This window comes from Selaginella moellendorffii, unplaced genomic scaffold (genome assembly GCF_000143415.4).
Source record: "Selaginella moellendorffii unplaced genomic scaffold, v1.0 SELMOscaffold_44, whole genome shotgun sequence".
NCBI classification, from domain to species: domain Eukaryota; kingdom Viridiplantae; phylum Streptophyta; class Lycopodiopsida; order Selaginellales; family Selaginellaceae; genus Selaginella; species Selaginella moellendorffii.
The window spans coordinates 709162-722941 of NW_003314305.1; the positions used below are offsets into that span (position 1 = coordinate 709162).

At 44.9% G+C, this 13780-nt stretch overlaps 3 protein-coding genes across 3 annotated transcripts in view; 1 reads left to right on the forward strand and 2 right to left on the reverse strand.

The window, feature by feature from the left end:
• Positions 1–13780, forward strand: part of LOC9648034 — a 29310-nt gene that overhangs the window by 3071 nt on the left and 12459 nt on the right. The gene's annotated exons all lie outside the window — the stretch shown is intronic.
• LOC112349989 (germin-like protein subfamily 1 member 18) lies at positions 4196–4849 on the reverse strand. The gene has a single exon (XM_024685377.1). The coding sequence runs from the start codon at positions 4847–4849 to the stop codon at positions 4196–4198; it is 654 nt and encodes a 217-aa protein (XP_024541145.1).
• On the reverse strand, positions 7696–9423 carry LOC112349927 (germin-like protein subfamily 1 member 18). The gene is made up of 3 exons (XM_024685220.1): positions 9197–9423; positions 8836–9026; positions 7696–8285 (listed from the first exon to the last, which is right to left on the reverse strand). Exons 1-3 carry the CDS (start codon positions 9421–9423, stop codon positions 7696–7698), a joined length of 1008 nt encoding a protein of 335 aa, XP_024540988.1.

The following is a 13780-nucleotide window of genomic DNA, read 5'->3' on the forward strand; positions in this document are numbered from 1 at the left end:
CACCGTCAGGTGCTGGGCGTAGGCAGCCAGGAGCAGGTTCTGGAACTGGCGCTCGCTGTAGCGGTAGCCCAAATGATGCCAAGTGAGTGTTTGACGCCATCGACGCCAAGAACGTTTTCTCGTGGGCAGTTATGATGACTGCATATGCCCAAAACGGGTATCTGCAAGATGCTAAGCTTATGTCTGACGAGATGCCCGATCGGGATACTGTTGTGTGGAATACAATGCTTGGAGCGTACGCACAACACGGCCATGTAGAGGAGGCAGAGATTCTGTTTGATTCGATTCCAAATCCCAACATTGTTTCGTGGACAACAATGCTTACAGCATATGCTCAAAGCGGGTATATGTGTAGCTCGAAGCATATGTCACCTCGCAATGCAATTGTGATAGAGTGTCATGCTGGGGCATCTTTCGAAAGAATTCTCAAGAGGCTAAGACACCTCCGAGCCTTGCGTATCCAGCAAGCATTGACGTCCATGCAGCTACTGCAATGGTTTCGGCATTTGCCGCGAGGGGCAATGACAGAGAGGCGTGTTCGAGAATATGCCGGAGAGGAATGTCTTCTCATGGACGGCATTGCTCCAGGGATATGCCGAGAATGGTCTTCTAGACAAGGCAAAGAGCTACTTTGACGAGATGCCAGCATGGAATCTTGTGTCGTGGACTGTGCTCGTCGTTTCATATGCTCAATGCGAGCGGCTTGAGATTGCACAAGACTTGTTTGTTGAGGCCCGAGTGGAGCATAGTGACTTGGAATGCCTTGTTGGCAGCGATCGGGCAGGCCAAGTCTTTGGAGGAGGCGAAGCTTTTCCTTGTCACTATGCCCACATAGAACTTAGTGACCAAAAACACAATCTCTCAGATCAAGGAAGTCAAACAAAGTGAAACCACTAGTTGACTTGGCTAATGCTTCTGTCATGAGCTTGCTGGAAGAGGAGGCGTCATCGTTGGTGGATCCATGCAACACAGGATGCACAAGACTGTATTGCAGAAGGGAAAGACCATGGAAATGAAGAGTGAGAACAACTACAACTTCGATGTTATACCAGGATCTCTTCCCGCGGTCTAAGAACGTTGACTTGTTTCCAGAGAACGAGCAACCGCTGTTGGTGGTGTTATTGCAAGATGAACTGCTTCAGACTTCTTGTACGCTGTGCACAGGCTGGGGCCGAACTATTTGCTGCTTCCTGCGAACGGTCTGAAATTTGCATGACAATCTCCATGAAATTCAGGTCAATTCTCTCTAATCTCAACAACCAACTCGAGCCACTTATACAGATGATAGGAAGCCTCAAGATGATCACTCTCTCATATCTACTCTCAAAGAAATCCCAGCTTGGGACATAGGGAATTCTAACTCCTAATGAGCACCAGCCTGCCTCACGAATTCTCAAACACTAGCTTATATACTACCTACGCTGTCATTCCATGGTCCTCTTGGGTCACAACTGCAGATGCCCGATAGCAAATTCCTCCAGAAAATCCTCTGCGCCACCTTGCCACCTGACCTTGGGCGGCACAAGCTTTAAGAGCAGACGCATAGGTTTATAAAGAAGGGAGAGCACTTCGGCAGAGAGATCAAGGATTACTATTAGGATTGTCATGAGGGAGTTGCAAGAAGTTTGATCGTGAAAGGTCACCAAAGTTGTGGGACTTCCATTGTTTAAGATGGGAGTGTTTGTGCTCGTGGGTGTGATGTGTTCATAAAGCTTGTGAGCCTCGCCTTGGCACTTCAGAAACACTTCTCCAGCAGCTCAATGGGATCTCGTTCCTAGCGACTACAACCTCAACATTGCAATCTAATTTGCATTTTTCAGTTACTTTTTTTGTGTGTACATCCGCATGAAATAACTGAAGAACTGTGCTTCCAAGCGAAATTCAAGGTTAAAATGAGAGGGGTACACTGCAAAAGAAACACTAGCCCGAAAAGCAAAGATCCAAATGCTATTGGAATAGAAGCAGCCACATTCTCCACCAAAAAGCATAGCATCCATAGACGACATACAGCTTGCAGTCATGAAAGAATCTCTATCTCTTCCTTTTATTTCATTTGCTAGGCTCTTCATTGGTTTTGTGTTTTATGGACGTCTGAAAACTCGAACGTTGCGCTAAAGATCTGGCCCACCAGAAGCATTAGAAAGCCGAGTCAACTTCTGGTTACACTTTGCTTGGCTTCATTGATTCGGCCTGGAGAACATTAAAGAGAAACAAAACAAGAGAATGGGACTTACGAGCATGCAAACAAGCACAATGCAAGGCTTTTCATGAGCAGGGCAGAATGGGTGCGAGGCGACACGCGAAGAACAGCCATCGGCGTGGATCTGGGCGACGATGCTCTCTCTTGGGGGCTGTGGAGTAGGGAAATTCAGAGCCCTCAGCAAGATAATGCTGAGAATCGTCTTCTAGACACAAAATGCTACTTTGACAAGATGGAATCTTGGACTGTGGTCGATGCTCAATGTGAGCGGGTTGAAGTCGGACGAGGCTTGTTTGCTGAGATGCTAAGTGGAGTATAATGCCTTGTTGACAGCGATAGGGGATACCAAAGAAGACTGGCCCTTGCAGTTGGCGATATAGTGTCATGCCGAATCCTGCTGTCCATGCGATTGCATTTCGAGGTGACATATGCTTTACGCTGGACATATGCATATGCTGTTGTCCACAACAAGGGTTAGCATCAAAGAGAACCAATCTAGTTTTGATTTTTGCCACTCAGGTGGTTTTTGTGATTACTTGTTGATAGTACTTTTATTTTCCCTAGTTATTATCTTTTCATAAATATTAAATGTTTACTTTTAAAACAAAATCCTCTCCAGATTCCTGGTCACCATTGCAGACCACAATAAAACGTTCTTGGCTCGCTGTACTAGAGCATTGGGCATATGCTCCAATCATTGCATTCCACACACATCGATGTATACCCAGAGGGTGCTTATGGACAATGCCAAGGAGGTGTTTAAGCTGGCAAAGGATCCGGCTGTGGACCTCTGGGGCCCATGATCGCCGAGAGTGGGATCTTGAGACAGCCAAGGCGATGGTGCACAGGATGAAAAACCCGAGTGTGGCTTCTTGCACGCCATTGTTCGACATCAAGGCTAGTGATGCCCAGGACGTCTTCAACAGGATGATGGGTTTACCTCGATCAGGCAATATTTTCTGAGGCAAAGCGCATCTTCAAGCTCATACCCAACACGGTCGCATGGAACACGATCATCCCTGCTCATGGAGAGATGAGAAGGTGAGAATTATGTTTGAAGGGATGGGAGCGTAGCGAAACTTGGAGACGTGACGACTTGGAATATCATAATCACGTGAAAGTACTCTTGATAAGCTTGTCACTAAGGTATTTGCAATTTGCATAATGTTGTTTTGTATATAATCCTCTTTATTGCGGAAGTTTGTCGAGCTCTCTTATCCAAGGTCTTTTCCTCGGCAGGAATCTAGTAGTAGGGTAAACCTATTCCCGTCCTCGGCGGCTTGGAGGTGCCCGGCCTTGGCGTAAGCGGAGATGATGATCTCGAGAGAGCAGCCAGCCAGCCCATTGATTCGTCACTGTGCCAAATCGAAGGACTTGGCAAAAGGTCACTGGATACACAGCCAGATCATTTCAGATGGCATGCAAAGTCTTTGAAGGAGGCGAAGCCAATCTCTAGGATCAAGGAAGCCAAAAAAAGTGAAACTACTGCTTGACTCTGTCAAGAGCTTGCTGGAAGAGGAGGCCGTTATCGTTGGTGGATCGAACCACAGACATGCAACGCAGGACCACGTAAATGAAGAGCGAGAACAACTACATCTTCGATGTTACCAAGATCTCTTCCTACGGTCTAGGCAAGAACATTGACTTGTTTGCGGAGAATGAGGAGCCCCATTTATTACGACGATGAACTGCTTCAGACTTCTCGTGTGCTGACACTCTGATGAGGCCGAATTATTTGCTGCTTCCTGCGAACGTCTCAAATGTGCAGAACAATCACCATGACCTTCATCCAAGGACGAAGAGGTATGACTTTGCTTTTTTCCTTGTGCTTGTACTCAACAGGTTTCCTTCCCTTCTCGTTACGTTGGGCGTGTTTCTACTACGAGTAAAGGTCTAACATCTCATTTTTGCTTTGGCAATGGACTTGTAAAGAACAGTTCTTTATTCAATCTTATTCTTGAAAATTACAGAAGAATCATTACAAAAGCAAATTGATTAAGTTTGCTTGATGAGGTCCCTGAGCTGCTGGATGAGCTTGGGATTGATCTGGAACGCCCTCTCGATGACAGCGTCATAAATGGGAGGATTGGATGCAAACACGGCTTTGGCTACCTGAGTGACACCGGGATTCTGGGAGTTGAATCCTGCAAGAGCAACAGCCGGTGTCTTCCCAACGTTGAGCTGGAAGTGAATGAGACCACGCGGAAACACAAAGAGATCTCCTGGATGCAAAGTTTGAGCGAAGAGTGTGTTGTTGGTGGTGCTCACGAATCCAACATAGAGAGTTCCTTGCTGGAGGAAGAGGAGCTCGGTTCCTCGTGGGTGGACGTGAGGGGGATTGACACCGTATGGAGCATAATCAATCCTCGCAAAAGAGACGCCAAGAGTGTTGATTCCCGGGAATACGCCAACATTTGCATTGGTGACTATGGATCCGAGCTTGTTGTTGGTGTTCCCGGGGTTCCGGAGTCCCTGGAACATGAAATCACTGGCCAGAGTTGCCGCAGCAGGCTTGCAAGTGAATCCATTGACGATGGTGTTGCTGTTTCCGTCGCGGACACAGAAATCCTGGAGGGCATCTTCATCTGAACCATGGACGAAAGCAATGGCACAAATGGCAACTAGACAAATGGCTAACTTGTAAGACATCTTGTATCTTCACACAGATTTTTTGTTGTGATGCTACTTAATTGATGAAGAATGGAGTGAGGAGAAGTGTGGAGGTCGCTGGAGTTTATATAGGAGTTGTGAGCACTCCAGATCTGACTTGGTCATTTTACTCGTTAATTTCACTGGTTCAAGGTGACTAAATCATTATTCAGGTTGATCAGGTAGTGATATCAAAAGAAATGAACGTATGCTACATTCAATCCATCAAAAGGAAAGAACCAGGAAGACATGGACCAAGAATTATTCCTTAACTAAAACGTTGGCTTCGTTGAAGATGTCACCAGAGATGAATGGAGGGAAATGTTTTGAAACGTGAGGGAGCAGTACGGCAGCATTCTACTCTCTCTCTCTCTCTCTCTCTCTCTAAACAGAGAGATTTACCAACTCTATTCCCTCTTGCATTCTTGGAGGAGGACGAACAAGGGAGAACGCGACTATGAGTCAAGATGCTGTACGACTGTGTTGTTAACGCTTTAACACGCCCTTGTAGAGTAGTGGCTGATCCAGATAATATACATCAAGCTTGAAGAACCTTGACATGGAAGGTTCTGAGCATCGTTCCTGAAAGGCATGCTGAGCTTGAAATCCTCCACCACCTTCCAAGCAGCCATCGCTGGGAACTTGAATCACTTCACAACCTTGCACCACTCTGAGGCTAGATGTCTTCTTTCCTTCTTCTTGGTTGGCTACATTGATTGCTTTGGTTCCTTGATTTGGCAAGCTTCTTTGTTTCCACGAAAAGGATGTTTTGAGAGTTTTCTTTGTTCCAGGTAACTAAATTCACTTGTGGTGGAATCACTGTTGTGGGAGTGGCAAGGCAGCACCAAGTTGCGGATGGAGAAGGTGCCAGCACTTTCATGAATGCCTGGGCCAGCATTGTCAAGAAGACTCCAATCGTTCCTCCAAAGCACGACAGGTCTTTCCTCATGGGCAACGATCCACTGCAGCCAAAGTTCGAGCATCCAGCAAGCCCAAGTATCTCCCACTCTCGGTAAAGAAGCTCCACTTCTGTGAGGATGTAGTACATCCGAGATCACAGTACGGCTGAGACACGTGGTGACACGTGGTGGATACGACTCTCACCTGTATATGTATAGCGATGATATCTGAGTGATAGAGTTTTTCTCTTCTTCCTTAGTTTTTCAACATGGTATCAGAGGTCAAGGATTAAATCCTGGGCTGAATGGAAGAGGAAGAAGAGGAAGATGATAAGCCCCCTGATCTGGAGCAAATATCAAGATGGAGGTTTTCTTGTTTATTTTGTCTTGTGCAGGCAACCCTAAAATGGAGGCGGTTCTTGATCGAGACTGGCCTGGATTTGAATTGAAAGGGTTGTGACACTGCTTACTACTACTAGAGACAATCTGATGCCCCTGCTGCTACAAGGGAAGGCTTCCTTGGGCTAGAGATTTGCTGATGCTGCCAAGAGGCTTCTGTTCTTCCTGGGAATTGCTGTGCACAAGGGCCTTGAGGCTGATGGAGAGATCACATTTGAGTGGGGGAGATGGAACAAAATGCTGGTTCCTGACGGGTCTTGATACAAGCTAGGCTGTGTGCAAGCTTGGGTACCTTGGAATGTGCTGCTACTGTTGTTCAACACCACAAGATGCTGATTTCATGAGCTCAGCTTTTCTCGGCTGAGTGGGGGGAGTGAGATAGGTTTCCCAGTGGTTTAGCATTAGTTTCTTTTTTCTGATCCAGCCTTCGCACACTGATCTCGGCTGAGTGGGGGTGTGAGGATGTAGTACATCCAAGATCACCATACGGCTGAGACACGTGGTGACACGTGGTGGATCTAGAGAGTCATGACTCTCACCTATGTATGTATAGTGATGATGATATCTGAGCAATAAAGTTTTTCTCTCTTCTTCCTTAGTTTTCAACAACTTCAGCATCGATCTCTTCAAGAAGATCAAGTAGTCGGCGACGAAAGAAGGCGGTGCCCGAGGACCCTCTACGTTTGTCAGCCTCATGAGCCATCTCTGGAAGTGCATCACTCGGGCCCGTGGCATCGATGGTGAAGTCCAAACCTGAGTTTTGATCGCGGCCAACGGGCGAAAGAGGTTCGTTCCTCCATCCCCAACGACTACTTTGGCAACGTCATCTCCCACACCCACAGCACCGTGAAGGATCTCCTGGAGAAACCAGCATCCCACGCCACGGATCTCATCCAGGCTTCCATCAAGCGGCTTGACAATGAGTACATCCGCTCCCAGATGGACTTCGTGGAGCTCCAGCAGAAGAACCCGGTCCAGATCACGAGGAGTGGCAAGACGGTGCTGAGCCCAAACTTGAGCGTGACGAGCTGGGCGCAGCTTCCAATCTACGAGCTCGACTTTGGCTATGGAACTCCGGTGTTTGCTGGCGGGCCTTACGTGCCATTCGAGGGGATTAGCATCATGCTCCCTTCCTACACCAGGGATGGAAGCATTGACGTGGCCTGTTTGAGCCAGACATGGCCAAGCTCCAGGACATTTGCTTCGATGTACATCGCAAGTCCTTGACCGGAGCTGGAACGAATCGATTGGCTCTTATCTAGAGAAGCTTTCATGAGTTGAGAAGCTATACCGGACTTATGGTTAGAGCACACCGGATCTGGCTTGGTCATTTTACTAAGAATCAAGATTGAACGAGGATGAACGTGTTAATTTCACTAGCTTGGATTGTTTCAGTTTGTCCGGGTCGTGGTCAAGCCAGTATCGGAAATGAAGGAACTAACAAGCCTCGTGATATTGGCGTGATAAAAACTTTCTTGTTTTTTGTAAGCCAGGCAAAATTAGAATATTATTGGAATTTATGAAAGAATTAATGCGAGAACAAGCTGATTAAGTTTGCTTGATGAGGTCCCTGAGCTGCTGGATGAGCTTGGGATTGATCTGGAACGCCCTCTCGATGACAGCGTCATAAATGGGAGGATTGGATGCAAACACTGCTTTGGCTACCTGGGTGACACCCGGATTCTGGGAGTTGAATCCCGCAAGAGCAACAGCTGGTGTCTTCCCAACGTTGAGCTGGAAGTGAATGAGACCACGCGGAAATACAAAGAGATCCCCTGGATGCAAAGTTTGAGCGAAGAGTGTGTTGTTGGTGGTGCTCACGAATCCAACATACAGAGTTCCTTGCTGGAGGAAGAGGAGCTCAGTTCCTCGGGGGTGGACGTGAGGGGGATTGACACCGTATGGAGCATAATCAATCCTCGCAAAAGAGACTCCAAGAGTGTTGATTCCCGGGAATACGCCAACATTTGCATTGGTGACTATGGATCCGAGCTTGTTGTTGGTGTTCCCGGGGTTCCGGAGTCCCTGGAACATGAAATCACTGGCCAGAGTTGCCGCAGCAGGCTTGCAAGTGAATCCATTGACGATGGTGTTGCTGTTTCCGTCGCGGACACAGAAATCCTGGAGGGCATCTTCATCTGAACCATGGACGAAAGCAATGGCACAAATGGCAACTAGACAAATGGCTAACTTGTAAGACATCTTGTATCTTCGCACAGATTTTTTGTTGTGATGCTACTTGATTGATGAAGAATGGAGTGAGGAGAAGTGTGGAGGTCGCTGGAGTTTATATAGGAGTTATGAGCACTCCAGATCTGACTTGGTCATTTTACTGAGACAATGGAGAACACGTCAATTTCACTGGTTCAAGGTGACTAAATAATGTTGATCGGGTAGTGGTCAAGCTGTTATCAAAAGAAATGAAGGTATGCTACATTCAATCCATCAAAAGGAAAGAACCAGGAAGACATGGATCAAGAGTTATTCCTTAACTAAGCCGTTGGCTTCGTACAAGATGTCGCACCCCACCAGAGATGAATGGGGGGAAATTTTTTGAAAGGCGAGGAAGCAGTACAGCAGCATTCTACTCTCTCTCTCTCTCTCTCTCCCCCCCCCCGACACACAGAGAACTCTGTTCCCTCTTGCATTCCTGGAGGGAGAACGCGACTATGAGTCAAGATGCTGTACGACTGTGTTGTTGACGCTTTAACACGCCCTTGTCGAGTAGTGGCTGATCCAGATAATATACATCAAGCTCGAAGAACCTCGATCTGATCATCGTTCCTGAAAGGCATGCTGAGCTTGAAATCCTCCACCACCTTCCAAGCAGCCATCGCTGGGAACTTGAATCACTGTCATAACCTTGCAATCCTCTGAAACTGCCCAAATGTTAGCTCAGAGTGCGGAAGAAAATCTTGTGATAGATCCGGTTGGAGTGCACAAAGCAGCAGCGTCCGGGCAATCCAGTCGTGTCCGCCACTTCCCAGGAATGATCTTTCGCTGAGAAAACAAGCGTCGTTCTGGAACCATCTCACAACCATCTTGTTACCATCCACGACGAGGGCGTTGCGGAAGACCATGGTCTCCATCACTGGCGATGGCGGGAGAGGATACCATCGGTCCTACCTCACCGTCCAATCCGTTCCCCTCTAAGCTGCCACCCACCTCAAAGTTGTCACGAACGACGTGAGCCGACCGGTCGAGGACACCCTGGATCCATAGCCGCTCGAGGACATAGCGTTGGCGCCGCAGCGCTCCATCGGTTCGTGTGTGCATCGAAGACGCTCACTGATTTCTTGCCGCCCCATCCGATAGAGCTTACTGCCGAGAGCCTGGCACATGAATCCTGCCGTGCTGTGGAGTGCAGCGGAGGAGGAGGAAGAATCATCCTGCTTTCTTGGCGCTACTGGCAATGAACGCGATATGCGGCGCCGAGAGCATCGATGCGATGCTAGCGATGCTCCTCGAGGGCCACACACCCAACGAGGCATCGTTCGTGGCGGTGCTAAGCACTTGCGCGGACGGAGGCCGAGTGAGCGATTCTATCGAGTGTTTGCGTCCAGATCATAGCGTGAGACCCGTCAAGGATCGACTACTACAGCAGCATTGTGGATGTTCTAGGACGCCGAGGAGCTCACATTCTTCCCATCTCCTGGGCTTCGTTCCTCCCGGCTTGCAAAGTACACGCAACACTTTATGACGAGGAGGACGTTTCTAGGGTATCCGGGCAGCAGCCGCAAGCGCACAGTCAGCAGCAGCCGCGAGTTCAGCCGCAGCAGCAGGTTGCAGCAGAGGCACTACCAAGTCCAGTCATTCAGAAGAAGCGTTGATGATGGCCTCAGATTCCGGCCTCAAATTGCTGAGCAGCTCACTCCTGAACCATGCACAGTTCGTGCAGCTCTCCAGTCACCAAAAGCAGAAAAATGGAAAGCGGCCATGCAGAATGAGTATAATTCTTTGCAATGCAATGAAGTCTGGGAGCTTGTTCATCTCCCACCAGGCAGGAAGATTGCCAGCACAAAGTGGATTTTCAAGCGAAATTGGATGCCACTTTGTGACGTGCCATTGAGACATTCTCTCCTGTGGCCAAGATGTCTTCTATTAGGATTATTTTACACCTTGCAGCATGCTGGGATTTAGAAATACATCAGCTTGGGGATGGTCCAAAGTTAAGTTGAGCTCACAAGTTGAGTTCAATTCAGCTCAAGTCAAAAGTAACAATATGATTCCTGAAGTCAATTATTGCTGAACCATAAATCTTATATAAGGAAATATTAAGTCAGAAAAATTGTATTCTTTGGTTAACTTGAAATTTATGAATTTAAGTATGAATTGTTCAGAGAGATTTCTATCTTTTGAATCTTTTTAATGCAGTTTATACAATTTCTAGAATTAGAAGTTCGTTTGAACCCATAGAAATTTTTGGGCTTTATTAGTCCCAAATAAAATGGGAATATTGAAGTTCGAATGAACCTAAAATTTCTATTGTACATTTCAACATTTTAACATTTCAACAATTGACCAGAAATATATAAATAATTCGAAACACTGATTCACTCGTTCATTCTTTAGGGTTTACAGAGATGGGAAGTAAGAAAGACAAAAAATCTGTAAGTAGTTTTAGCATACAGAAATGTGAAAATGTTAATTTTGTTTCACTACCACAATCTCCATATTACACACTTGGTCCTTATTACCTGTCCGGGAATATTGAGACCACTGTCACTATTGATAAAAATGTTTATGTTACTTCTGAAACAACAATCTAGAGCAAGAGAAAAGAAGAAATAGACAACACAGCAGAAAGCACTAATAAATCCACTTTATAAACCTTTCAATGGCTTTTGTAATCCACTAAAATATTAAAAAAAAGTAAGTTTTTTATATATATCTTATTCCTTTTGATATGTTTTGTCTTTGCAAAGATATATGATGTGGACAAATCAAAGAATTAAATCTATATATGAATTTGGGATTGAAAGGTAGTGTGTATTCGCCATTATTATATATGGCAGACCAGCTATATAAAATAAGGCTACATATTAATTATATGCTAGTTTTTAGCTTCTAAAACCCTATAGCCACTTGTCTCTCATAGTAAGTTGTAATTACTAAGACTGACAATTATCATTCAATATAGTGTCATGTCATAATAAAACATCATTCCCGAGATTGAAATATAGTATATTAATCAGAGAATTCTTATTGCTGGGAAGTTTAATTCTTCTTGTGTGTTGCAATGGTTAGGGAGAAGTTTACTTTTGGTCCCAGAGGCCTCTCATATGAGTCTCCACCTCCATCTCCACTCTCAATCAATAATCCACCTTCACCTCTATGCAACAATCCTCCTTTTCATTTTGAGGGTTGTTGTGAGGCTCTTCTATTTGTGACCTCTAGTGCAACTGAACAAGAACTCCTTCCGTATGATGTTGTTAAAAGAGTTGAATTGCCTCCAATGCTTCAAGAGCGATGTCAATATTTTCTTCAAGATTTTGCTCCAGATATGGTAGGGGAGCTTAATATAGATACATATTATCTTCAGTGTCCTATATGCAACTTTTATTTAAACAAGACAGATGGTTGCATGAGTTTGGTAAATTTTATTGAGCATTGTTGCAAATGCCCAAAAGCGGGTTTGGAAGGTGTGCACGTGTGGATGTATAAGAAAATCAAGAAAGAATTAAAAACACACAGCTATTATGATTTCATGATGGAGAATAAACACTGTATCAGTAAGTGCTGAATATGGGATATTTAGGCCACCCTTTAATGTAATATGAAAGTCATGCATAGTTTTTTCAAAAGTTTAATTCTTTATGAGTAAAGTGGAGAATTTTATATTTTCGAGAATGATATTATTCTAACATGTATAAAGATATTATTATATATACAAGTGGTTCTGACACTGTTATAATTCTGAAGTCTATTTTAAGACTGACAATTTAAACTTTAAAGAACCCCTAGATCTTTTCTTAGTATAAATACTGACAAGGGATGCTTTTAACATTGAAATTTCAGTTTGTTTAGAGTGTAGGAATGGCTAGGGAAAATGCTATTGCTACTCGCACTTGGCCCCCATGCATTTCATATGAGTCTCCACCTTCATCTTCAACTTCTACCAACATTCCACCCTTCCCTCCACACAACAATTGTTGTGAGGTTTTTTCTTTTGTAGCCCCAAGTGTGACTGAACAAGAGATCCCTCTTCCAAATAATGTTCTAGATGTTGTTACTAAAGATGGATTGCCTCATGTGCTTCAAGAGCGATGCCAGATGTTTCTTCAAAATCTTGCTCCCGATATGGTTGAAACTTTTGAAAGAATGAACACATATTATCTCCAGTGTCTCATCTACTACTTTTATTTAGATAAAACGGAAGGCTGTATGGGTCTAGAAACTTTTCTAGAACACTGTCATAACTGCCCAAGAATTGGTTTGGAAGGTGTGCATAAATTGATGTATAAAAAAATCAAAAAAGAGTTAAGAACACACAATCATTATCATTTCATGGTGAGGAACAATATTCCGTTAGTAAATCTTACATCCACAAGTGTTGAATATGGTATTTTTAGGCCATCCTACTGAAAATTCCAGCCACTAATAATTCTTACACTATGATATTATCCATCTCCGCCCCCCCCCCCCCCCCCTCTCGCCTTTTTTTTATTAACAAAATTGTATTACCTATAGATAATAAACTGATAATACTAGTAATTATGAAATTTGAAAGACTGACACTGTAACTTTGTCATCTCTGACACTGACACTGTCTTTGTCACTGACACTATCACTGTCACTATCTGCTGCACTGACACTGTCAGTGTCACAATCATTATCACATTGACATGTGACACATCTTTCTCATTGCAACTGAAGATGTTGGCATGGATCTTGGAGCAAAAAGCTCTCACAAGCCTGATGTTGAGTATCATTCTGCTCCAAGACATCGCCCCCGAATTGAGCCACCTCAAGTGGCTGATGAAGAAAGTGCATCACAGCATGTTGAAATTGCTTATCGTAGCGTGGAGCCGAAGCAATGGGCAATCCATCAAGTGGCAGCAAAATCAAATGTAAGGTGTGTGGGGATGCTTCTGAGGGGCAAGTGTTGGGCTTGGATTTGTGGTGATAAATTTGCTTTTGTTCTAGCCCCATGTTTCCATGGGGAACGAAAGCAAACAGGATTTTCAAGATGGTGTTGGTTATATTGCTGCAACACTGATGTCAACCATACAAAGTGGCTTGAAGACACTATAGTGACTAAACCTGATGCAATACCTAAAGAATGGCCAGTTGTTAATGGGGTTGTGCTCACCTCGGATAAGATTGAAAACCTTGAGAAATCTGGTTTCAATCTTGAAAAGAGAGTTGGAGACATAAGTGATAAAACTAGGACTGTTCCTACAAAGATGCATAGGAGGCCAGCGAGAAAAGATAAGGCAGTTAAATTTATTGGTACCATCTCCAAGCAGAAGAAAGGTAAAATAAACTTGGCTCAAACACTTGAGTGTGAGATTCTCTCCACAGAGTACATCACTGTGCTTGCAAAGGAGTACATAGTCAAAATAGAAGGTGGAAAGTACACAATTGCTATTCAAGACTTTCCTTCTTGCACATGTCCAGACTTTACGAAGCG

What these genes read in the sequence shown, in the direction of transcription:
- LOC112349989 (XM_024685377.1), bottom strand. Translation starts at nt 4,849, where the DNA reads ATGTCTTACAAGTTAGCCATTTGTCTAGTTGCCATTTGTGCCATTGCT.
- LOC112349927 (XM_024685220.1), bottom strand. Translation starts at nt 9,423, where the DNA reads ATGCACACACGAACCGATGGAGCGCTGCGGCGCCAACGCTATGTCCTC. An exon ending in CAACGCCCTCGTCGTGGATG is followed by an intron (nt 9,027 to 9,196) that starts GTAACAAGATGG and finishes ACATTTGGGCAG; the next exon opens with TTTCAGAGGATTGCAAGGTT. An exon ending in AAAGCGTCAACAACACAGTC is followed by an intron (nt 8,286 to 8,835) that starts GTACAGCATCTT and finishes TCCATGGTTCAG; the next exon opens with ATGAAGATGCCCTCCAGGAT.